The 24,297-nt window shown below is 42.3% G+C and overlaps 1 protein-coding gene across 1 annotated transcript in view; it reads left to right on the top strand.

Annotated features, from left to right (window-relative positions):
- Positions 1-24,297, top strand: part of MARCHF11 (membrane associated ring-CH-type finger 11) — a 110,770-nt gene that overhangs the window by 74,892 nt on the left and 11,581 nt on the right. Inside the window, exon 3 of the mRNA XM_043600945.1 lies at positions 5,968-6,160. Within this exon, the coding sequence (XP_043456880.1) occupies positions 5,968-6,160 (193 nt within the window). The remainder of the gene's footprint in view (positions 1-5,967; positions 6,161-24,297) is intronic.

Consider the following 24,297-nt stretch of genomic DNA (forward strand, 5'->3'; position numbering starts at 1 on the left):
TGAACAGCCGTGTATAATGAGAATATTAAATAATTTCCAATGTGTATTTATTTATTTCCTTTCAAACTTCATTAAAATGAAAGCGATACATCTCCTTGAGGTTGTCTTCTTTACGTTAGTATTCAGTTAACAAACTGCAAATTTCAGACTCAAGAAGTATTGAATGCCATTTAGAAAGTGATCGGTGATATTTCGTTGGGACTCTGCTGTGCTGAACTGCTTTTCGCATATGTTGACTTTTCCCTAACTGTAGAGGTATAATTTTTATGGAGGTATAGTTATGCCCAGTTTGTTTTCACTTTCAAATATAGGATGTGTCAGTTGATGCAGGTGGCGAGAAGGGCATTTCAGAAAGAACTTGGGCTTTGGAAACAGATCACAGTTTAAATTCTCACTTCTCTACTCCTTGGTGGCTTGGCCAGAGCTGGAACTTTATCTTGGAGCAAGACTAGAATGGAGGTGCAGAGAATATCATTGTGACAGTCAGATAGATGATGGAAACTGAAGTCAGGACACCATGTAGTGAAGCATTTCCTGGGTCCGTACAGCTGTTTGGTGTGTATCAGGGGGGATGAGGCTGAGCCTCTGCCTTCATGAAACTTGCAGTCTGTGGACAACAGGGAGATAATCACCTGGGATCCAAGAGAGAAATTCACACCACACAGAAGTAGAAACAGTGGATTATGGGGTCCAGATGGGGGAATCTGCACGAGGAGAGGCGGGGACGGCTTTTTAGAAGAGGTGGCATTAAAGCCAGTTAAGGATGGGTGAGAGATTTCAGCCCGTGAGGAAGGGGAGAAGGGCATGGCATGCTGAAAAAGGAACATGCTCAAAGGCAGAGAGAGACCAAAATAAAAAGTAAGTACATGCATTTGGGACAATACAGGCAGGCAGATTAAGCAGAATTGAGGAACGTACACATCCCTCCCTCTTTCTTCTTTCCTTCCTTCTTTCTTCCATTTTTCCCTTCCCCCTTCCCTCCTTCCCTCCTTCCCTTCCTTCCTCCTCATTTCCTTCTTTCCCCCTTCCTTCCCTCTCTTCCTCATCATATCCCTCTATCCCTTCCTTTCATCCTTCCTGCAACAGTTATATGCCAAGGACTCAGAATATGTGCTGAGCCATATGTGTAGCCTTCCTTCCTGGGACTCCTTTCATTAGGAATGTAGACTGGGGCTGCCACGGGGGACCAAGGCATGACTCACGGCTAGCAGTCCAGCTGGCGAGCTATTTCAGGAGACCATAGAAGACAGACTTGAAGCTGTTACCAGGAAAATTGTGGTGTCACTGCAAAAACAGGGTGTGAGCCGTTAACTGTCATCAGAGCATAGTAGAATTATCGTATGGTACAGGTGACCCTTGGACAACACAGCTTGGAACGGCGTGAGTCCACTTATACACGGATTTTTTTTTTTTTGGATAAATGCAGTACCCTACTGCAAATATGTTATTTTCTCCTCCTTATGATTTTCTTAACGTTTTTTTTCCCTCTAGCTCACTTTGTTACAAGAACGCAGCATGTAACTCACAAAGTAGGAGTCAGTCGACTGTTTATGTCATTGCTAAGGTTTCCTATCAATAGTGGGCTATTAGTAGTTAAGTTTGGGGCGATTCAGAAGTTATACATGGGTTTCCTGCTGGAGAGGGGGTTGGTTCCCCTAACCCCCGTGTTGTTCATGGGTCAGGTCTATAAGAGAGTGAACCTCGGAGCCAGACTGCCTGGGTTTATATGGCAGCCTTAGCCCTTGGTAGGTGTATCACCTTGGGCGAATTGTTTGACTTCTCTCTGCCTCAGGTTCCTCATCTTTAAAATGGAGATCATAATAGTACGTTCCTCACAGAGTTGTTGTGGGAATTAAATGAATTAATATGCATAACCTCCTAGAAAAGTGCCTGGGACATACTGGCCCTATATAACCATAGACTATGTTTATTAAATTACTTCTAGTACATTGCATGAGGATGAACTTTCAAAAGAGGAACCGCTCGGTCCCACTTTTGCTAGAAACAATACATCCACTAGTTTGTATAGAAGTGAGCATCTTTTCAGGAAGATAAAAGTCAAACATATTCCAATATTATGGAAAGAAATAAATCATAGCAATTCTGTAGAGTCAATCTGCTCATTGTTATAGTACTTACCTTTCCAAACTTGGGAAGAAATGTAAATAAACACGCATATTACGTATGCTTACATATTAAGTTTTAGAGGTGAAAAGTATGTTCAGCAGTTGACAAATTCTGTTCAAATATCAGAAATGTCTTACAGACTGAAATCCAAGCCTTGGATACCATTGGGATAGCCTCGAGAGACTCATCCTCTATTTTTATTGTCTAAGCTAATGGTCCATTAACACAGCTTCTTGAGGCTAAGCCCGGTAGATAATGTGTGCCTTCTAGGGCAAAGACGCCAGGTGGGTGTTTCCTAGTGGTGGAAAGCAACATTATTTTTCCTAAGGGAAGAATGTGAACAATCCCACTTTTTTGCATAATGGTAACAATAATAAGAACATTATATAACGGGCAAAGAAATTGCCAAGATGACATCAGCGTTCAAAGGGAAAATCCCCATGTTCATAATCAGTTTAATGATTTTGGTTTCAATACTGGCTTGCCCTCATTAGCTATTCAGATAAATGGTGCTAATTTTAAGGATCATCAGTATATGAAGAACATCGACGCCCTTTCAGACGCATTGGCATATTTGCATTAGCGGACTGATATAAAACCAAAAATTTCAGGAAGCTTTTTATAGCGTTTGAGCAGTGTTTCCTTCTTTAGAAATAAACTTCCAAAGTCTCAACATTATTTCTGACCTTATTTCGTATCTCCACAACACAAAATAATTTCTATGATAATAATAAATAAGCATCTCAGGGTATGAGAACTTAGAGTTATGCTCTTTTTTCCCCCCTGGCTTTCTGGATGTAATTTTAAACAGCTTAATTTCAAACTGCCAGGTATTTGAATTTTAAGCCATTTTCAATTTGGTGTCACCAAACAGGTGTGCAACATCAATGGTTCTTATTCCTGGTAAGTCTGTCCATTCACTCATTCTCCTTCCCTGCCAGGAAATAGTTAAGCTTCATGTGTCAGAAGATTCCCAACACAGGGCTCCTGGGTGGCTCATTCAGCTAGGTGTCGGACTATTGATCTCAGCTCAGGTCTTGTTCTTGGGGTCATGGGTCCAAGCTCTGCATTGGGCTCTGGGCTGGGTGTGAAGTCTACTTAAAAAAAAAAAAAAAACCTGCCCAACCCGGAGTGGCCTCTCAGCCCTCTCAGTCATGCTGACTCTCAGATGTGAACCACCACAACTTCCTGTGTCCCAGGAAACACTTCAGCTTCATCCGTTCCTCCTGATCAGTTCACCAAAATCTAAGTGGTTAGCAGGACCTCACCACATATGCCTATGACCACCATGTTTCGCTAAATCGCCACGCGGGCAGTCTTGGATCAATTAACTACTAAGCCTAATTGAAGCTCAATATAATGAATTGTACAATATTGAGCTGTCTGAATTTAATTCCGCTAAAATTACGGAATGAATCTGGAACATAAAGGATTCCTGAAAAAGGAAAATAGGTATCAGTAAAGACCACTTTTGATAAATCCTTCTTACTTACCGCTCGCTGCTTACCCAAGACTCCGGTGAATCTGGCTTATGTATTTTGGAACATATTGTTCACCATATGAAAATCACACACACGTGCACACACACACACACACACACACCACTTGTGTTCCTTTGCCTCGTGGATTTAAAAGCATGCTTTGTTCTCATCTATCTGACATGATTAATAAATTGATAGAACACCATAATGCATAGAGATGTGATAGCAGCCATCTGGGATGGATGTTGGTTGGAAGTTATTTTCTACTTAGCTTTCCGTGTTGTGGTATTTAAGGCAAAACTTTAACGAGCACCAAAACTAAACTAAGACAGCAACTAATATTTCACACCTGTTTGGTGACGCCAAATTAAAAAAAAAATTCAGTGTTTATGTATTTATTTTTGAAAGAGAGAGAGCACGAGATGGAGAGAGGCAAAGAGAGAAGGAGAGAGAATCCCAAGTAGCCTCTGCATTGTTAGCACAGAGCCCGATGTGAGGCTCTAATCCATGAACTGTGAGATCATGACCTGAGCTGAAACTAAGAGACGCTCAATCGACTAGGCCACCCAGGTCCTGCTAAAATGGCTTTAAATTCAATTGCCTGGCAGTTTAAAATTACGTCAGGAAGCCAGAAAAAAACAAAACAAAACAATAGCTTCAAGTACATGCTTGAAGTAAATTGATTCATTTGTAATGATAAAATCATATTGACTAATTTAATTATTATTCATCCAGAGTTGTACACCAAAAGCCAGTTTTCGATAATCGAATCTGCATCTTAAAATCATTAGAAATATGTTTCTTATGGAATTCCACAGAATGGTCATTTGGTTATAAAATTTTTAAAGGAAGGGGCGCCTGGGTGGCTCAGTCGGTTAAGCGTCCGACTTCGGCTCAGGTCATGATTTCATGGTTTGTGAGTTCAAGCCCCATGTCGGGCTCTGTGCTGACAGCTCAGAGCCTGGAGCCTGCTTCGGATTCTGTGTCTCCCTCTCTCTCTGCTCTTCCCCTGCTCACATGCTGTCTCTATCTTAAAAATAAATAAAGGTTAAAATAAAATAAATAAAAGAAAATAAAATATTTAAAAGAAAAATAAATGACCCTAGAGAATTAAATGTTTCATATGCATTTTTGTATTTAATCTTTAATAAATGTAGAGTTTAATAATATCTATGAATATGCAAGGTAAAATGCATATTTGAATATAATACATAAATTATTTATGATGAGAGACAGAAGCAATGAGGGAGAAGAGGGAGTCATGGGTAGTGACAGACTTACCATTTGGGATCCACATATTCAGACTTAAGGTAAGTAAAGAGTTTAAGGAAATATCGGATTCACCCAGTGGATGCTGGTTGTTCAAGCTCATTTGTTTTTAAAGCTTATTTAAACTGTTTAGGAATTCTTCTGACAAGCCATATGTTGCAACAGCCAGAGCCCTTTCACACAGAATAAAATTGTGCAGGTTGTTTTGAGTTTCATTGTTTACTGACAAACCATAATAGCAATCCTAGTCTTGTTTCTGTCTCAATTATGCAAAAGGGAGAACATGACTAATTAATCCTTTCAAGTTGATAACACTCTTGAAAGACTTTTGATCATTTGGACTGTAAAATCCTCACAAATACTGATACTTAGGATACCAAATTATTCTCCCCGTTGACTAGTGTGGTACTTACACGGTTTGTGAATTTCAAAGATATTCCATTTGTTTACCAATTCAAAATCTTGACAAAAATGGCTTCACAGATCACTCACTAGATAATTAAAATTCAGTAATATCTGAGTATATGAAATGTACCAGTAACAGATAATGTACAATTTTATAGTTCTTTTAGAATTCTAGTGTATTACTTTAATGACTTTTGCATTGATGTTCTTATGTAACTTATGTATTTGTTTCTTACATTTTTTTTTGCAAAAGCAAGAGACAGTTCCCCTTTTTTGCAGTAGCCAAATGTGCTAAAAAGCAAAATAAGTTTCCAAATAGAGGAGACTTCAACGCATATCTTCGGAGTATATTTAATTTTGTGCATGCATGAAAGATAATAATGTGATCCCAGGTACTAAATATTCCTCAGCCATTCGCTTGCAGTACTGTTATCTGGAATAAAACTAGATTAAATGTGCAGAGCGGTGAATTACTGAAAATAATGAAGCTAAGGCAATTCATTAATCTTTATCTGCTTGTCTATTTTTTATAGCCGGGATGAAATGGAAAAATTCATTGGGGGCTGATCAGATCGAAAAGCGTCTAACATTATGAAGAGAAACATGGGGCTGAAAATGTTTTTTTTTTTTCCTTTTTGAATTGAACACAGCACCTTTTTCTTACATGCCTCTGTTTTTCTTTTAGTGGCAAAGCATTTCTATAACACTGGTTGAGAAAGTTCAGATGATTGCTGTAATCCTAGGATCCCTGTTCTTAATAGCAAGTATGACCTGGCTCCTCTGGTCTGCCTTCAGCCCCTATGCAGTGTGGCAGAGGAAGGACATCCTTTTTCAAATCTGCTATGGAATGTATGGTTTTATGGATCTAGTGTGCATAGGTAAGACCATGCCGTTGAACGTTAACAAACTGTCAGTAATCCATTTCTTTCAGCTGTTTTACTTTCGCCAGTGGGATCTGGGGTAGAACGTTGTGGTTCACGGGATCTCGGTTCTCCAGGTACTTAACTGTCTGGGGTGTCACAATCGGGCCGCTTTCCTCAAAAAGCATAGCGTCGATATACCCAAGTTGTTGCAAAAAATTTAACAGAGTAATGCCCATTTGAAGTGACTTGTTTTGCAAGGTAAAGGAAGGAAGAGTGGAAGAAATTATTGGGGGGGGCAAAATAAGGTCATTTATTTCTATGGGATGAGAGCAAATCAGCCCCCTTTCACCAAGCTGGGAAGGCATTGACTGGTGACGGTGGTGGTCTGTGCATTTGGGGAGAGGAGGGACAGACCCCTGGTGGTCCTACCTCGTGGTCAAGTGACTTCAGGTGCCTCGAGGGCACAAAGTACTCCTGGGCGGGATGGGGGCTGGGGGTCAGTTTCTCCTATTACCTGTGCCTCTTTGTTTTGCTTAATACATTCAGTGGCTTAGAAGAGAAAAAGGAGCAAACATTTTGGCTTAAACAGATCCCTACGGAAAAAAAAAAGGTTATTTGCACGTTCCTCTTGATCTGCTGTTTCCCCAATACCAAGAGAAAGTGGAAGCCAATTCATGCAGCAGTTATGTGGCGTGTAATTACGCAGTCATCACACTGGCGCTGTGATGGTGTCTGGTTGGCAGTGGGGGGCGGGCACATAGAGGGACCACGCGGTCTCGAGGGGACTGTCCCTGCTCTGATGTGGTTGCAGCTCGGTGGGGCGTAAAAAGAGCTGAGAGAGGCAGCCGTGGTTTAGAGCAATGGTCCTACGGCTGCTTCTTAAGAAGTGCACATTCTCAGGCTCCACCTCGTCTGCCAAATCAGAAATTTCAGGATTGGGGCCCCCCGGCCGCCTGTGCATCACAAGTCCCCTGGGATTCTGAGGCACGCCGAAGCTTGGGGGATGCTGGTTGCAGGGAATGGTGCAATTTGGCATCCAGTGACTCGGTTTCCAATCCTGGGCTCTGCGGGGACTAATCAACTCTCTCTCTCCGTGTCCTGGATGGAAATAATAATCCCTAGCACACAGGCCCAAATCAAGGAAATCATGATTAGAACCAATTATGTTATTAACTGGAAGTTACAGATTAAAGGTATTTGAATAAGTCACAAACATTAAAGCAACTCAAATCATTCACACTAATGCCTGTGCTCACTAGAGCCTTAATTTCACTAGCAGTTTAAATATCTTCAGTCACTTTTTCTAAAAGAACCCTATACATTTTAAAATAGGATTAGCCAGAATTTCCTCTCTTCCTCCTTCCTCCCTTGTCACTAGCACAAGACTAATAGGAAAGAAAATGATCAAATTGCAGGCCAGGAAGGGAAAAAGGAGGTGTGGGGGGGAAACGTCATGAATAATATGTAAACTGAGCAGATGTTGCCTGAATAATGGAGCTAATGATGTGTATGAACAATTTGCATTAAATGTGATAATGCACTTGTAAGCATTTGGAAATGCTAAATCTCTATACAAATATAATCTCTAGGGTATTGCTCTAAATAAAGAAGAGTCACAAAACTGTTCTACAAATTCCTTAATAAATTCAGAGATAGATAGTACTTATTTTTCTTCACCATAAATGTTATCAAATGTGGTATTCCGTTGATACGAAAAGGAGAGATGAAAAAAGAAACCATTAGTCTTCCAGTCGAACGTGGAGGGAAAAAGTCCCGTTGGCTTTGATATCATTACAGCACTAAAAAACGAACGTATATTTATACATCCTGGTTAGGAAATCATTATCCTGGCTTTCCTTTCTTCTTTTTTTTTTTTAATGTTTATTTACTTTTGCGAGACAGAGAGAGAGAGAGGGCATAAGCTGGGGAGAGGCAAGAGAGACAGACAGACAGACAGACAGAATCTGAAGCAGGCTTCAAGCTCTGAGCTGTCAGCACAGAGTCCACTGCGGGGCTGGACCCCACGAACCATATGAGATCATGTTCTGAGCCGAAGTAGGATGCTTAACCGACAGAATCATGCACCCCCATTATCCTGGTTTTCAAAGCTTGCATTTAGTACCAAGTTACCTTATCTTAAATTTTGATTGCTAATGCCAGTTTCTTAATAAAAATTATTAAATTTTGGTTTTAAACGCATAGGCCTATGGACTAATGATTTTTGGCAGAATATGGACATATTTGGGCTTCCCTTTTGAAATCTGGGTATTTGCCCATTTTATGAAGTCAAGTTTCTTAGGAACACAAACCAATGAACATTTTCCTGGCTTACACTTTGGAGAGTGCATTTTTATTGAAATTTTAAATAATGACAATAACCTGTCATTGCATTCTAACTCATTAAATCCAAATCTCACCCTTGCAGGATTTATTTGTTTTTTTTTTTTTTAACGTTTATTTATTTTTGAGACAGAGAGAGACAGAGCATGAACGGGGGAGGGTCAGAGAGAGGGCGACACAGAATCTGAAGCAGGCTCCAGGCTCTGAGCTGTCAGCACAGAGCCCGACGCAGGACTCGAACTCACGGACTGCGAGATCATGACCTGAGCCGAAGTCGGCCGCTTAACCGACTGAGCCACCCAGGCGCCCCAGGATTTATTTGTATTTTTTGAAAAATGTCAAAGAATTCAGGTTGAACAACCTTGTTCGTTTTCAGAGAGTATCTTATTTTTTTCCTCAAGAAATTGGGAAACCATTATAGCCAAGTTAGCAAATACACACGCAGGTTGTCAATAGCCAACTGGATCATAGCCAATAATAGCTCCGGCAAATTAATTCAAGGGTCTGTTAATTGCATGTAGATGGTAACAAAGTAGGTTACATTGATTACGCCTCCAATCCCCCTGACTGCAGGAGTCTGAGGGTGAAAGCAGGTTACCCTCTGAGCCCAGTTTGCTCGGGTCAATCAATATTTATTGAGAACCTTCTTTGTGTCAGACACAGTGCTAGGTGCTGGGAATACAAATCAGAGTGGGTCATTTTCCCACCCCCACGGAGCTCCCAGCCACACAAGAGGACAGGCATGTCAGTAGGTAATTAGAATCTGGTGGAATGTGCACAGTTCTGGAAGCAGGCACAGGAGGTGGGCAAAGCAGGGAGACATGACTGCTGGGATGTCGTATGCAAGGAGGGGGTGGTTCCAGGCAGGTTTCACGGGGAGGTGACAGCCAAGCAGGCTGATGGATGAGTACATGCATGGCAAGTGGGGAGATGGCCCCTTGTCACTGGTGGAGGAGGTAAGATTGGCTCCCCTTGCGGAGGGCGTTAAAGTACTTGGGAACATTCCCGCATTCCTGTTTGCCCAAGCTTTTCAAACTTGTTTATACCTCAGTGAGAAGGAACAGGCTGGAAGCTTCATAAATCTTCTGTTCAAAAAAAAATAATTCGGAAAATCCGTAGATTATTCCTGAATCAACAAATGTTATAATCCAGCCAGTGTTTGTAATGCTTAGGAAGAGGTTGTTGTTGGATTGTTCAATAGAAATGTAAAGATTTGTAGAAAATGTATTTACTCAGGAAATTCGTTAACTTCTTTCTACACATAGTGGGTTTGGTTTTTGCTTTTATTCATGATTAATTGATACATTTTCTGCTTTTCCGAGATTCAGTTTTTTCTTGCTATTAAAGTTTTGAATTCTCCCTGGGTTCTAGGTACCATTGTCATTGAAATGCCTGGATTAGGGCTGTCCAGTAGAATTTACTGCAGTGTATCTGTTGTCCAGGACCACCAACCCTAGCTACGTTTGGCTCTTGAACACTTGAAATGTGGTTCGTGAGAAAGAGAAACAGAATTTTAAAGTCAATTTTATTTAAATTGACTTAAATTTAAATAAATAGCCACATGTGGCTGGTGGCTATTATATTGGACAGTACCGATCCTAGATGATGATTCAACTTGAATGTGTAAGGGTTCGATGAACACAATCCCCATCGCCTATATAACCAGGTTGTATTTACTAAATCACAAAGCGGCCGTGTGCCAAGAGAGATGGAGAAAGTAAGAATGAGTTGAAATCGTTAAGAGGAGATATTAAAGGTCAGAGGGTGGTGGTCGAGAGGTCGAGGGAGAACCATAAAAGGGAAATGTGTCTTAAGGAAATCGAAGTACAAAACGGTAACTTTATATCATACAGGGGGAGCTCTTTTAAGTATTTAACTATTTGACATTCCAACTATAATTGTGTACCAGGAAAACTAATATAAAGGATTTAAATCACTGAGATGTTTTAGCCTAGGACAGTAAGTTGGGGACAATAGTCAAAGCAAGCTCGTTTGTGTTGGCTCCCCACTAAGAAGATTTGCACGGTGGGCAAAGGAAGGTTATGAAACCCAGAAATGAAAAGCAAATGCATGGTGATAGGCTTTGGGCTCAGGATTTGGTTCTTAAGTCCATACTCTGCACATTGAGAAATTAAAAGGCTATCGCTTCCATTGACTGATTCAGAGGAAGCTTGTTCCGTAAGAGGAATGCATTCAGTAGTGACCCAGAGTCAGCCATGAGGAAAGGAGGTCATTTGATGAACTTGCATCCAAAAAGTGAGGGCAGTAGTTACCAAGTCATTTGAGTGTCTGGTAGAACCTGATGAGGTGAGTTCAATTTTCTGTCAAAGCAATAAAATGAAACTAGAACCCAGTTAGTGGGATTCCTGAACTCGGGATAGCAGTGCTTATGCTTAATTTCATTAACACTCTAAATTAGTGCCGAATCCATGTCTGGAATATGTTTTGAGCTTCCTTGAGATACCCATGGAAGGGGCTGGTTATGGCCACAAAATTTAAGCGGCGCCTGGGTGGCTCAGTCGGTCAAGCATCCGACTCTGGCTCAGGTCATGACCTCGCGGTTCTTGGGTTCGAGCCCTGTGTCAGACTCTGTGCTGACAGCTTGGAGCCTGCTTCAAATTCTGTGTCTCCCTCTCTCTCCCTGCCCCTCCCCTGCTCGCACCCTGTCTCCCTCTCTCTCATCTATGGATAATAAAACATTTAAAAAAATTTAAGAACGTGGATCACTTTGTTCTTTTAAAAAAAATCTCTTAATTGTCCACATAGTATAAACATATACATATTCAAATAAACCCATTTTATGAATATATAAAGTTTAAAAAAAAAGACTTCACTCCCACTGCCCTGTTATGTCATTCCCTTTGCAGAAAGGTCCCCCTCCCCCAATATTTTGGTGTATATCCACCAGATCTTTTTCATTAGGTTAACATGTCTATGGGTACATAGACACATAGGTGTTTTAATATAAGTGGGATCATACTATTCGTCTTGTTCAAAACATAGTCATTTTCATGCAGCACCATGACCTAGAGATCTTTCCCCATTAGAATGGATGTACAGCCGTTTACTTAACTTCTTCTACTGACGGATATGCAAGTTGTTACCAATTTTTGTCATTAGACACAGTGCTGCCTAGCGGTATTTCTGTAGGCAGGATTCCAAGAAGTGCAAAGTCTGGGTTGAGTAGTAAGCACATGCCCCGTTTCGGCTCTCTAATTTTGGCTCTCTAAATTTGACTTATGTTGCACTCACCCCAGATATATGAGAAGTCCCATCTTCCCACGCCTTGCCAAAAATGGATATCCACTTTTTGACATTTTCATTGGTAGTTTGAGCTATATTTAATACCATTAGAGTGCTTTCCTTAAAGTCTCTTGTAACTATTTAGGTTTGTGGGGCGGTTTTACCTAAGAAAATAAGAATGGCCACACGGACCCGTGCTCTTAATGCAGCCTGTCCTGCGTGGCGTCCTTTGGGATGCGGTGGCCGGGAACATAGACTAGCTCTGCCCTGTGATTACTCCCACCTCGTCTTTCTGAAAATGAAATCAGAAGATGGGATCGAGGTCAAAGATCGCTGCCTCTCGAGAACAGTTCTATCGATGATACCATTAACACTCAAGGAGTTTCACTTCTCAGTCTGTCTCTTTTTTTCATGCAGAAAGTGCTCCCAGAAATTGCTTTAAGGAAAATTGCCTCCCTCTATCACTTGGGTCTGTGGGTAAAGTACTGACTCTGTTATTGCTTGTTTTCCGTATTACTCTATTAAATAAACAAATTAAAGCACAGACATCCAGAGTGGAGGAAACACACATGTACCCACCAGGAACTAACACTCCCTCTCAGAGCTCTTTGAAATAATGATATAAAGTATAGTATGGTAGTTTTTCTTGTCCTGCTTTTGAAAACTGCAGAGATTAGGGCATTTTTAAAAATAACCTGCTATGCACTTGAACGAGGATCAGATCAAAATATCTTCTCCTTAATCTACCAATTATATAGTCAGTGCTGAAAAATGCTCCTTCTGCAGAAATTTCATATCCTCCAATGTGAGGCTTTATTTCACTCTGTTTGAAACCTAATTATTTTTTTTTTAAAAATACATATGAATTCTTGTAGTTATTATTATAGCCCCTTTAAAAAATCTGTTTTTCACAGTTGATGATCTGTCTAGTTAAAGGTTCTTGGGCACACACAAGAAAACGATATAGAGTTACCAGTTGGTAATGTATTCACATTTCATTATAGAACTTCAAATAAGTAAATACCACATATTCTTACGGTCCTTGATTATATCGGAGACACGGAGACACGTGTTTACATTTTTAAAAGCTAAGGTAACATTTCTGTCTTACTTTCCATACTGCTTCACTGTGCTATTTTTTTTTCCCCAGGCAGAGCAGCTAAAAGTAACACATCGTTGAACCTTTCATTGACATGAAACTTAAAACGTACATTTTCTAATTCTGTGATATTGTATGAGGAAAAGTGAAGACTTTTAACCAAGAATTTCAGGATAATCAAATTCTTGGTTACCACAAATGAGTTCTCCCCATTGAGGATGGCCAGTTGTCTATTTCAAAATTTTTTTTAATGTTTATTTCTGAGAGAGAGACACAGAGCACCATTGGGGGGTGGGGCAGAGAGAGAGAGAGAGAGAGAGAGAGGTAGGCAAAGAATCCGAAGCAGTCTCCAGGCTCCCAGCTGTCAGCACAGAGCCCGACTCAGGGCACAAACTCCTGGACTGCAAGATCATGACCTGAGCTGAAGTCGGACACTTAACTGAGCCACCCGGGTGCCCCGCCAGTTGTGTATTTCATGCCAGGGTTGTTTCTTTCTAAAATGAGGCTTTTAGATTTTCTTTCTTCCTGTGGCTTGTTTTCAACAAATATAAACCAATTAGCATAAGCAAAGCGTGATTAAGAAAGTAAATCAACTAAGGAAGAAAAATTCGAATGCATTCCAAGCAAAATATAAATGACTGTTGGACGATCTCTTGTTTAAAATTTTCCATGCTCTCTGGCACTTCACAGCATGATTCAGAAGTTCCTAAAGCATTTTAGGTGAAAAACATAGATTTACTTAAAGAGTTTGAAAGAAATTAGCATTGGAAGGTGGAATACGCCATGATGTGGAGCAGAAAAAAAAAAATGAGTTTGCAGGAGACAACAGGGGAGCCTTCAATTCTTAGATTGTCACACAGGGTCATCAACCGTATAGATGAGTGAGTTTGAAAAAGAAATGTGGGCAAAGTTTGTAAAATGTGCAGCCCTTGGCTCACTGCAGAGAGACAAAATATTTACGGATAAATATAAAATCTATCAAATAGTTTCGAGTGAGAAACGTAAAATTGCCAAGAGGACAGTGTCGTTCACCAGCATTCTTCAGGGCCTGTGTCGGTTCTGTCCTGCGCAGAGGGGTGAAGGATGCCCGATAGACTAGGAGAGGCAGGATCGCAGAATCCAGTGTGGTTCTGGGGGCCTCTTCTATGAGAAATGGGGGAGAATAGCTGTCAGCCACCCACAGGCCCCACACCTCTTCTCAGGGCCACACCAGCAGGGTAGCCCCACCCCATTCAAAATTGTCAGTAAGTTTGATCCTGAGACTCCAAATATATGTTGATTTTTTTTTTTTTTTTACATCACAAAACACCGGGAGCCCACATCCAGCCTTTCATGGCACTACACCCCTGTCACCACCACCACCACCACGGAGTCTGGGATCTGAGCCACCAGAATCATTCCAGAGAACAGAGCTTTGAACGTCAGTAGGTCCTCAGCACGAAGTGGGCCCGCAGAGGCTGTTTCAGAGCTACGGGCAGAGCTTTGGGCTGCGGAAGGCAGAGTGTAGGAGGGCGACACTGCTCTCCTCTCCCAGAGTTTCCTAGGAAGCACCAATGTGGAAGCATCTGCGTGAATCATAAGGCATGTGAAAAAAAGCAGCTCAACTTAAACACTGTTTGGCAGAATAACTAGGAAAGTTGACTAGCCCGGTACTTCCTTTTTTAATCTTCCTATCACAATTTTCAATTTTCCCTCCAAGACAGGAAAAGACTATCAGCCACCTCCGCTCTCAAGACATGCTTCCATTCCCTGATCTGTGATCTGACGGGGGATCGGTACCCCTCTGGTGCCACAATTTGGCTACTTACGAAACTTGGCCCAGCTGCTGATGCAGGGAGGACAAAAGCCCCTTCTGCTCTTGCCCGGAGCCCCTCTGGGTTTCCCTTCAAACTTCCTCCCAGGCAGAGGGCTGGGTTCTGAGGTCGGCTGCTGCAGCCAGGACCACTACCAGATTTGCACGAGCTGCTAGCTTGATGGAAATCATTTCTTAAACAGAGTAGAATCTTTTACAAGTATCGATGTTATTTCCCGAATACAGAATGTCTTAGCAGGCATCATGCGCTAGGAAATGCCGCAACTTTGTCGCGAAAGAGTCTCGAACAGGAGTGCATCCTCCCACACCGGTCCCAGCCTCCTATCTGATCCTTCGCTTTCTGACCTCTGAGGCCAGGCCCCTCAGAGAGGCAGAGTGGTGCTTTGTAATTCAAAATTGTTAGAGGAAAACCAAATCTTTATCATTTATATGCTTTGAAAAGTATGCCATTATTAGCATTTTACTCTGGAGGTACAAATTAAAGGCTTTTCTGTGCCTTAATCATACTAATGTTTACCAATTTCTCTAAAGATTATTATCGTAGTTGGTTATCAGAGATATTGCCGCCTTTAAAACCCCAGGAAATAAAATAGAAGGGAACTTGTTTTTTGGCACTTGCCCTTCAATGCTGCGCTTGCAACGGACTCTCAAAGCGAATTAACTCTTTAGGCTTCCTCAGGGAGAGAAGACACAACCCCTTGCCTTCCTGTCCTTTGCCCTTGTAAAGTTCAAGCTCTCCGGGGCAAACATTGACATAGTTAGCAAAGCAACAGACCAAATATGCTGATCTTGTTGACTTCTGTTTCCTCCAGAGAAAATGTGACGCTCTTAGCCATCTCTCTCATCTGGAGGCCATTTAGCCAAATGGGTCCCCGTCATCTATTGAGCCAACATTTGCTAAGTGTCGACTGTGTCGTTGTAAGCCTGGAGTGCAGGATAGCGATATTAATAGCATGGGTCTGCTGCCTGTTTTTGAACAGCCCATGATCTAACAATGGGTTTTACCTTTTGAAATGATTTAAACAATATTTAGAGGAGGTTATTATTTTGTGGCATATGAAAATTACATCAAATATAAATTTCGGTGCCCATAAGTAAAGCTTTATTGGAATACAGACATACCCATTCATTTATGTGCCATCGATGAGTAGTTACAACTTCGTCATTGAGAGACCATGATGTTCACATAGCCTAAAGTATTCACTGTCTGGCCCTTTCCAGAAGAGCTTTATGCAGCCTGACACGCTCCCTGCTCCCCAGCTGCTGGAGAGGGCCAGGGAGCTAAGCAATTAAAATGCCACATGAGGGGCGCCTAGGTGGCACAGTCGGTTAAGTGTCCGACTTCAGCCAGGTCACGATCTCGCGGTCCGTGAGTTCGAGCCCCGCGTCGGGCTCTGGGCTGATGGCTCGGAGCCTGGAGCCTGTTTCCGATTCTGTGTCTCCCTCTCTCTCTGACCCTCCCCCGTTCATGCTGTCTCTCTCTGTCCCAAAAATAAATTAAAAAAAGTTGAAAAAAAATTTTTTTTAAATGCCACATGAAAAGTGTCAGGAGACAAATACATGTGAGAGTAGGTGGGAGAATGTTGGTTAACCATACTTAGAGGCAGCAAAGTCTGTGGGGAGGAAGAAATCTTGAGTTCAAGTCTAAAGAAGAGCACGAAGGGGGCCAGAGAGAGGCAGCTGCCTGAAGCTGTCAATACATGAAAACATGTATTTTGGAGGACTCCTGTGTAATTTGGTGTGACAAGAGCAAAAGACGCTTGCTGGGGAGTGGCAGTGAGGAAATAAGGTGTGATCATCTAGCAGGACCCTGTGGCTGGAGCATGGATTTGGGACGGAACCGTGAAAGCTCAGGGAGCCCCTGGAGGGTGGTCTGCCGCCTGTGACTGGTCAGCTTGACAGTGAAGAAAGAGCCTTGGTAGCAGGGGACGTTAAAGGGGTCAGGGGAGTGTGGTGGGCATGCTGGGAAGGCAAGAAGATAACAATCCAGGCAAAGGATTAGGCCGACATCAGGACTGATAGGCAGCTGCCGGAACTCAAAGAGGTTAATCTCCAGATAACGGGGATCAGATCAGTGGAGGCAGGGGTGGAGGTCAGGGGTAAGGGAGAGGGACCATCAAGTGTGATTCACAGAGGCTGATTGGTAGATGGGAGGGAAAGAGGATAGGTGCTGTTTGAACATTTTCTTTTTGCAGAATTTCTGAGGAATCGAGTGGATAGGGCCAGGCCGTGGCTGCGTATAGCGGTCTGGACCTCAGGATAGAAATTTGAGCCGGAGATTTGTATCTGGTACTTGAAGCCACTGGCTGCAGGGGAAGGTGATCTGGGCGAGAAGAGCAGCAGTTTGAGGAACACAGAGACATGCAAATCAGGCAGAGGGATATGAGACAGTCTGCTGAGATGGAGAAGAGGCAGCATGGGGAAGAGTCTGAGGGGCCTTTAGAAATGAAGTTCGGCGGTGGAGGGCTTTGGAGCATTAAGGACCACTGGGTATGATGGAGCGCCTCCCCCCCGCCCCCAGAGGCTGGAGCAAGGTGCCCCCAGTCTGCACAGCCATGTGGCTCTGTATTTTTACCCAGTAGGGATGAGGAGCAGGTGCAGAGAGGTGAACTATGAGGCTGGGCTCAGAGGGGGTTTGTAATGCTGAGTTGCAGAGAGAGGAAGCAGCAACGTCGACCTTACCTTTTCACTGCGCTCCCCCCACCCCCACCCCGTGCTGGGAGAGTGATTATGGGGTGTGGGAGGAAACAAAGCCAGAAAGAAGTAGCAGATCGGGGCGGGGGTCTTCAGGAGGTAGAAGAGGATGCATTGAGATGAAGAACATGGGTAAGAAGCCCTGGAGGGTGGTTCGTCTGCACTGGGTGGGAGAGTTTCAAAGCTAGCAGTTGGAACTGTTTCTGGAAGGGAAGGGCCCCAGGCTGGAGTGAAGGAGGGGCAGCAGAGGGCAAGGGGCATGTACATTAGGTCAGGTCGTCCACATGGGCCTGGAGTCCTGTGTGTTGAGGGGGCTTCGGGGAGCCAGGAGCCAGGGGACAGATCATCTGTGATTGTTGAGAGCGGCTGAGGGGCCAGGAGAGGAAATCTCCTGTGGCCGCACCATAGGCTCATGTGGCCATACGTGTGTTTTGTGCAACTTGACTCTTTCTTTTGTGTGACTTTACTGTTCTCCCGAAGAGTAGTTGTGGGACTTTAAATACAACGAGGCTCACGCATGGCTGCAGCAACCGTAGAGAAATCTGAGTGTGTCCCTAGGCCAGTGTGAGATAGGGTCACCTCGGTGTGGGAACAGGAAGTTTTCCTGGGAGGACAGATCAGACTAGACTGCGTGGCAATGGGACCCAGGACACTAAGAGGCAGGCCCTCTAACCTAAAAACCTGGAGATTGTTCTTCAGAACTGTCGCCCGCCTCTTTAGGGATCTCTTGACTTAGGACTGTTTTGCAGCAAAGAACCTTATTTACTGAAGAGAAATGTGAACATGAAGATTCTTCTAGATGATGTGCACATCACGGCAGGTTGGGGACTATGGGTTTGGTGACAGGGAGCAGGAGACAAACTTGGGTCATGAGGAACCACAGAGATGAGCATAGAGACGAAGCCCGTATGTGTTTTCAGGGGCCTCCAAATAGGTAGAAATAAGGTTTGAAAAACCATGATCTCCAATAATAGGTAAGATTATGTTTTCTAATCCAGGTACTTTTCCTCAAATGTCACTCTTAATCCCCACATTGCTCCACTAAGTGTAGGTACTGCCACTATATCATCTCAGAGATGAGAAAACTTAAGGTGCCACTAAGTAGTTCTGCCAAGGTCACCCGGATTGGAAGAGGGACCCGACATTGGAATCCAGACCTTGTCGCTCCCAGAACCTGTGTAAGAATATTTATGTGATCCGGTCAATTCTATTTATTATTTAGTCGGTACCCCTTCTAATATGCTGAGCTTGAATAGCTAATTTACAAAATGTTGTTGTTTATTCATGAAGTGAAACCACATTGAGTTGCTGTCTCAAACACCTAAGGCATAACAACAGGAATAAATATTTATTTGAGGTATGGCGGATCTGAGTTTAGATCAGACACGGAGAAAAATTTTCCCTAAAAGCCCAAAGTAATGTAGCTATTTTGTGAAGTCTTTACTCATTTATTCTAAATTAATGGACCCATACAGAACATACGGAAACAGTGGAGAATGGGAAATATTTAATACAGCATACCAAAAGCGATCTCTTTCTTTTGACTGATCTGAGTGAAACAATTGCCTGATAAGAATTATGGATGTAAAGAATCCCCTCTTAACCCTTGGATTTTGTTGCTAGATCACAGAATAGAATATTAAGGAAAGCTAAGGTCTGAGCATGTTTTATATTCAGGTTACAAATCCCATTAATATTTTCAATTACAAAAATCTTACTGATGTGTGAATGACATCAAAGAGTTAGAAAGTTTATTTATGTTTATTTAGGTGGTAGCTTCTGTTTGGAATTTTTACCCACTGCCTGTATGATTTAAGAGAAATGAAAAACAAAGCCAACAAAGATGAGATAGCCTATGACAAGTCACAACGATAAATGGGGTTGTAACTAGATATTTCGATTTAGATCTTTTTAAGTCTTTTTTTTTTTTTAACGTTTATTTATTTTTGGGACAGAGAGAGACAGAGCATGAACGGGGGAGGGGCAGAGAGAGAGGGAGACACAGAATCAGAAACAGGCTCCAGGCTCTGGGCCATCAGCCCAGAGCCCGACGCGGGGCTCAAACTCACGGACCGCGAGATCGTGACCTGGCTGAAGTCGGACGCTTAACCGACTGCGCCACCCAGGCGCCCCTAGATCTTTTTAAGTCTTATTCTCACCCTGAGAAATAGAACAACCAATACATATACGATCTACTCTAGAGATTAATAAACTTGTGTTCTGTGAGTTTGCGGTAGACAGTTTGTCCATTGGCAAAGAAGGAAAATTAGCTGTGTTTGTTTCTACTTGCCACCAGGAAAACAGTCTCCACCAATAGTCTCCTTCTAAGAACTGTGTTTTTAAATTTTTCTTAATTTTTAAAATTTTGAGAGAGACAGAGACAGAGACAGAGACAGAGAGAATCTCAAGCAGGCTCCTTGCTTAGTGCGGAGCCTGACTCGGGGACTCCATCCCACAACCATGGGATCATGACCTGAGCTGGAATCAAGAGTCGGATGCTCAGGGCGCCTGCGTGGCTCAGTCGGTTAAGCATCTGACTTTGGCTCAGGTCATGATCTCGGCGTCCGTGAGTTCAGGCCCAGCGTCGGGCTCTGTGCTGACAGCTCAGAGCCTGGAGCCCGTTTTGGATTCTGTGTCTCCCTCTCTCTCTGCCCCTCCCCCGCTCACGCTCTCTCTCTGTCTCTGAAAAATGAATAAACCTTAAAACAAAACAAAAGAGTTGGATGCTCAACCAATTGAGCCACCCAGGCACCCAGAATTGTTTTTAGTCCATATCTTAGAGTGTGGGAAACAAATGGAAATCTACCAAAGTAGATTTCTAACTCTAAAAGCTTTAACACAGCAAATGGATATTGGTAGGACTTTTTAACACAATACTATTACACTGGGGTTTGTGGAGTTACTTTCATAAATTGTGAAGGTCACTGTAATCCTTCCCAATGCTGTCGTGTGCCCTTTAAGATAAAGACCAGAGGAGAACTTAACCATCCTAGGCTCTGGTGTTATTGAAGAGATTTTGATTCTATCTACTTCATAGTATCATATCCCTTGGGCCAAAGAGGCAGCAGTGTGGACTAGCTCTGGCCAAGGATGGTTCCTGGGGTCTGAGTTCTTACAGAGCAAGCACACTGGACCAGCCATCAAAGATCTGGCTCTGGTTCTGGGCTCCAGCACTAACTGTGGACACTTGGGCAAACCATGTCACTTCTGTGAGACTCAGAGCCCTCATCCCCCAAAGCAAAAGGGCTAGATTAAATCATACCCGGTATTTTCTAATTTTGAAATTCAGTGACTGCGTTTGTCCACTGCTGATCCCATGACACATGATGTTACCCCTTTGCTACAAGGTGTTTCATCGGTTCATGATTTAAAGGCAGGCTTGAAGTTGTGTTCGGCTGAAATTAAACGAGTTCTAATCCATGCTTCCAGTTATAGGAGGGCTCTAGGATACCTTTGTCATCTATAAGGACATCGGACTAATTCTTTTACTTCTTTTATTGAAATAACCATATTCATTAGGTGACTTTTCTTAAGCACTTTTGGGTAGAAGCTTAGATGATATAACAATTCTTCTCTCCAGTGAATTCTTTTAATCCTTTAAAAAAAATTAACTTTTTGAGGTGCGTGGGTGGCTCAGTCAATTAAGCACCTGACTTGGGCTCAGGTCATGATCTCATGGTTCATGAACTCAATGCAGGCGGTGGGCTCTGTGCTGATGGCTCGGAGTCTGGAGCCTTCCTCAGATTCTTTGTCTCCCTCTCTCTCTGCCTTTCCCCTGCTCACACTCTGTCTGTCTCTCTCAAAAGTTAATAATCAACGTTAAAAATTTTAAAAAAATAACATATCATGTATTTTATAACATGTAAGAAAGTTTGCAGCTTTTGAGGAATGTTCTGTGACTATGCCAAAGGTGGATTCGAGAGGCAGGACTAGTAAAGATTGAAAGATCAGGAGTTTCTTATTTACTAAGAAATAAGAGAAATCATTAAGATCATTTGTTGATGGATTGGCTTCTTAGAACAGCAAGCGGTCAGATGAATGGGGAGCATCTCTTTTAGTCTCCCTGTTTTGCCTGGAAATAGCAGAGACAAACGCATATAAGTTGCTTAGGCTTTCAGCCTGAGCGTGGTCATTTTATGACCAGCTGGGTTCATGATTGTTTGATTCAGGCAGATGTTTGATGACCAGGTCTACAAGACCTTGGGGGAGTTGGCTACAATTTACTTGGACTGAAAAGGAGTCCCAGTGAAGAATTTTAGCTCTTCTACCCCCTGCCAGGCCGTGTGTGTGTGTGTGTGTGTGTGTGTACCCGTACATATGCTCAAGTATGTATGGAACGTGGGCCCCGATTCCTAAACTTTTTTCATCTCTAGTCTTAGAGTGCATGTCTCAGTGTGGTATCTTAAGGTATTACTCTGCTATTTTATTTTATTTTTAAATTTTTTTTTTTATTTTGAGAGAGATGGAGACAGCTCGCAAGAGTGGGAGAGGGGCAGAGAGAATGGGAGAGATAGGGAATCCCAAGCAGGCTCCATGCTGTCAGCTCAGAGCCCTACTCAGGGATTGAACTCATGAAACCCTGAGATCATGACCCGAGCCCTAACCGAGAGTCGGACGCTTAACTGACTGAGCCACCCAGGTGCCCCATAACTCTACCAGTTTAAAGAACACTGTTTTAGTGGCACTTTCATGACTAGACTTAAATTGACCCTTGTTCCCCTTTACATTCTAGGGATGCCTGCTCACCTCTTTCTCATCCCCTCCCATCTCGCAAAGATTTATTGAGTTTCTACTATGTTTCAAGCATGGAAGTGAGAATAAGGTCTCTGTTCTCAGAGATCACACAGCTGATTGAAGTCACACGCATATAAACAAATTATTCCAGTACCAGTAATAGGTAAAACAGGGCAGGTATTTCCTGTGTGGAATGGCAGAAGGTAGGAGGGAAGGATTAATTCCGAGTGGGCCAGAGAAGAAATTATGAGAGAATATGGATCAGAAAACGTATTTAATAATAGTTCATTGTGAAAATGTAGGAGCATGATCCTTCTGGAGAAGTCTCTGTCTTATGGGTTTATCTCGGATTTGCTAAGAAGATAGAATTAGCAGAATTTAGTGCATAGAGGAGTCTAGGTGATTCCAAGGTTTTAGCTTAATTGACTCAGGGGATGGTCATTAACTGAAATAGAGGTGGTAGGTCAGGAAGCAAATTCAACCTATGTCAAGACCTTTCAGAAAACAGTGTGCTTCACTCCCCACTAGTTAGTAAACTATTATACTCCTTAATGAAATTTGGCTTTGCCATCTTGTTCTACCACCAGACAGTGATGTCATCGACATCAGTGATGATCCAGGAGTCCCTGAGGATCCAGCCCTACTGTGTTCTTTGCGTGAAGGCTGAGGACTGCAGATTTCATTGAGCAGACGGGAGGACATAGAGAGTAGTGAGTGGGTCATAGGACAGACACTGTGAATTTTCTTTTGTGTGCTCTCAGAGAAGCAATCACGTAGGGTTTTCGCTATTCTAATAATCATTTCTTTATGTGTACTGTTACATACTCTGCTTTGGGGTGGGTCAGATCATCAGTTGGGGTGGGTCAGATCATCAGTATTTGGGAATTAGCCAGCGCCTAGTTGCAACGGTTTTCATGCTGTGGGAACTTTGTGAGTAATTTTTATTCTTATTACATTTCTTACGCAGAAGATTTTATTACCAACAGATTGAGTGTTTGGACTCCTGAACTTTATGCTTTCGTGATTAGCCTGCCATCCTCAACTTGGTTCTGTGAATTTATGTATATATGTGTAAGATATACATATTATACATATATACAATGTACATACATATATATGTAATATATATAATTTACAATAGAAAAATTAACTCATTTTTATAGATGTAAATGCATTTCTTGTGGGATATTTCTTTACATTATTTGTTCTGATTTGGGCAACACTGCAAATACACTTTCACAAAAAATCCCCGTATATAATCAAGACATTGTAGTCCCCAGTTGGCTTTTAAGATACCAATTTCTGATGGCTTTGTTGTGTGAGTCTAGTGACTTCAGTGAGGGCATATGTATTGTCTTTCAATTTTCATCTCTAAGTTTCATATTTTTGCATTTTTTTCTTTAAGCTCCACATATAGTTCAGTTCAACAAAAAGCATTCGTTACGCAAAGAAGTAATCCCTCATGTTTATTTCTTCAAGATTCATATTAACAAGATTCAGCAATGGGGGAATGATTTAGGTGTCCAAGCGTTGACCTCTATACTCACATCTAACTTTCCATTAAATGTTCAGCATTTAAATTTGGGGTAGGTTGGGAAAAATAAGCCAGGAAGATTAATGCATTTTATGACACCCCAGCAAAGATTATGCATCAAAGGGTATCTTGGACCACAGTCTCATTTAGTCGATCTTTCTTATACAACCATGCTCTGGTCCTCAAGTAGTGGCAATTAAGGAGTCAGAAATGGGTCCATTTTGGGGTATCTGGGTGGCTCAGTTGGTTAAGCATCAGACTTCGGCTCATGTCATAATCTCAGTCTATGAGTTTGAGCCCCATGTCAGTCTCTGTGCTGACAGCTCAGAGCCTGGAGCTGCTTCGGATTCTGTGTTTCCCTCGCTTTCTGCCCCTCCCCCCTCAAAAATAAACATTAAAAAAATGTTTTTAAATGTGTCCATTTTTTGAAACTGGTTCTAGACTGTTCTTAAGTGGGATTAAATGGGACCCAAAGTTCCCACCCAAAGTTTCCATTCTTCTTCTGTTGCCCACTGACTTCTCAGAATGACATAGGTTATATTTTATAGAGTATGTGTAACTTTCACTGAGAGAGATGGGCAGAGAGAAAAAGAGGGAGACAGAGTGAAAGAGATCTTGGCAATGGACACTGGTGAAATTTAGTCTAAAAATCTTGGACATTTTCACAGTCAGGAGCCTTTTCTGGCCAAATGTGT

This window comes from Prionailurus bengalensis, chromosome A1 (assembly GCF_016509475.1).
Source record: "Prionailurus bengalensis isolate Pbe53 chromosome A1, Fcat_Pben_1.1_paternal_pri, whole genome shotgun sequence".
In the NCBI taxonomy this organism is placed as follows: domain Eukaryota; kingdom Metazoa; phylum Chordata; class Mammalia; order Carnivora; family Felidae; genus Prionailurus; species Prionailurus bengalensis.